The sequence below is a fragment of the Gavialis gangeticus genome, unplaced genomic scaffold (assembly GCF_001723915.1).
Source record: "Gavialis gangeticus isolate Ggan-Ray unplaced genomic scaffold, GavGan_comp1, whole genome shotgun sequence".
Lineage (NCBI taxonomy): Eukaryota > Metazoa > Chordata > Crocodylia > Gavialidae > Gavialis > Gavialis gangeticus.
Genome location: NW_017728996.1, coordinates 50,642,913 through 50,644,550, shown reverse-complemented (window position 1 = coordinate 50,644,550; position 1,638 = coordinate 50,642,913). Strand labels below are relative to the sequence as shown.

At 41.2% G+C, this 1,638-nt stretch overlaps 1 protein-coding gene across 1 annotated transcript in view; it reads left to right on the top strand.

The window, feature by feature from the left end:
* Positions 1 to 1,638, top strand: part of NEO1 (neogenin 1) — a 321,940-nt gene that overhangs the window by 114,430 nt on the left and 205,872 nt on the right. Inside the window, exon 5 of the mRNA XM_019503843.1 lies at positions 121 to 257. Within this exon, the coding sequence (XP_019359388.1) occupies positions 121 to 257 (137 nt within the window). The remainder of the gene's footprint in view (positions 1 to 120; positions 258 to 1,638) is intronic.

Below are 1,638 nucleotides of genomic sequence, written 5' to 3'. Positions count from 1 at the left end.
AAGAATAATTTTTCAGTGCATCTTACAGCTTCATACAAAGAGCTTTATAGTTTCCTTCTGTCAGCACTCTGGACAAATTCGTTTGTCAATAAAATTACCAATATGTCTTGTTTTCCACAGCTCTGAAAGGTTTCTTTTGCTGGCGGGAGGTAGCCTAGAGATCAGTGATATCACGGAAGATGATGCTGGAACATACGCCTGCATTGTGGACAATGGGAATGAGACAGCTGAAGCTCAAGCAGATCTTACAGTTCTAGGTATGTAGAAATTTTGGTTTTCAGAAAGAAGTGATCTTCATGAATTTTATTCCTGTGTTTGTTTCAAGACTTGGCTGCAAACAGATTCCTATTTGTTATTCTTGCAAACACAAAGCTTATATTGTAGCTTAAGTTATTTATCTTGGTTATAACATTGTAGCCACTCAAATGAGGCATTAATTTTTATTTGTATGCATTGACCATACCAAAGACAATAACAGAAACCATATAGCTGCTGTGTATTTCTTACAGCAGTAGTTAATATGTTTGTCACCATAAACCTTCCTAAAAGGGACAATATATAGGTTGTCATGACTGAAGTTGATCTACCTTAATAATTGCCTCCTAGGTCTTACCTGAAAAGGACACTGCTAAAGGTATTTTTCATAATCCTTAAAAATGTTACTTTCTTTAAGTAACCCGCTAGATGATATAAATTGAAATACTGTTTTTTACAGCATAAAATCCTCTTATGTTGTGTGCATATAATTTACCTGTAGGGTTGCTCATTAATGCTGTTTTTAAGTAATAATATTTCCAAACCCACTTTTCCTTATAGTTACTTTGCATATGGGGATACAAAGAAGGTTGATTTCCCAGGGAGCAAGGACAGTTAGGTGACATTTGGGCTGCCTACTCCTTGCTATGCCTCAGCAGGGATTCTCAGGCACACATTATTTTAATTACAATGTTTTTTTAGCACAGTATACAGAGAGTCTCTAGAATGGCAGGCTGCGGTGTGTATGCTGCATCCTTCCAGAGGATGACGGATTAATTTACAGTGGGTTGCCCATTTATAAAGGCTACTTTTTAAAGAACAATTAAAAAAAATAATTATATGATGCCAGAAAGTTTGTAAAAATAAAACCCCAGTAGACGTTATTTTCATAAAACTGCGGGTAATATTGCTTGATGGAAGCTGTCACACCATGTGACCTGCTTTACGCTCACAGGGCAAAGCTATCCAGAGGGGGAAAAAGTACCCTGGGAACTTGCTTTGCCAGTAAGGGGAGCCCCAGAGCTGATGGCAGCGGCTGTCACCGTTTCCCTGCCCCTCCTCCCTGGAGCTGAGCTCACCAGCTGAGATCCCCTTGTTTCAAGGAGCTGCTCCAACTGACCCATGCACAGTGTAGGAAAGACCACTGCAAAAGGCAGAGGGGCCAGGAGTGTCAGGGCTTAAATTCTCCTGGGACATATTATGAAGTGTTTTTTGTGTACATGCTTTTCCTAGGGGTACCATATTTCCAGTTTCAAAAAAGATGACACCTGGGGGGGTGGCGCTGGGATGGGAAGGGGGGTATATGATTGCGGGGGCAGTGTTTTATCTGCCCCTCACTCCCAAGCCACAGGTCCCCCAGCCCTGCTGGTGCCTGCTCACTGC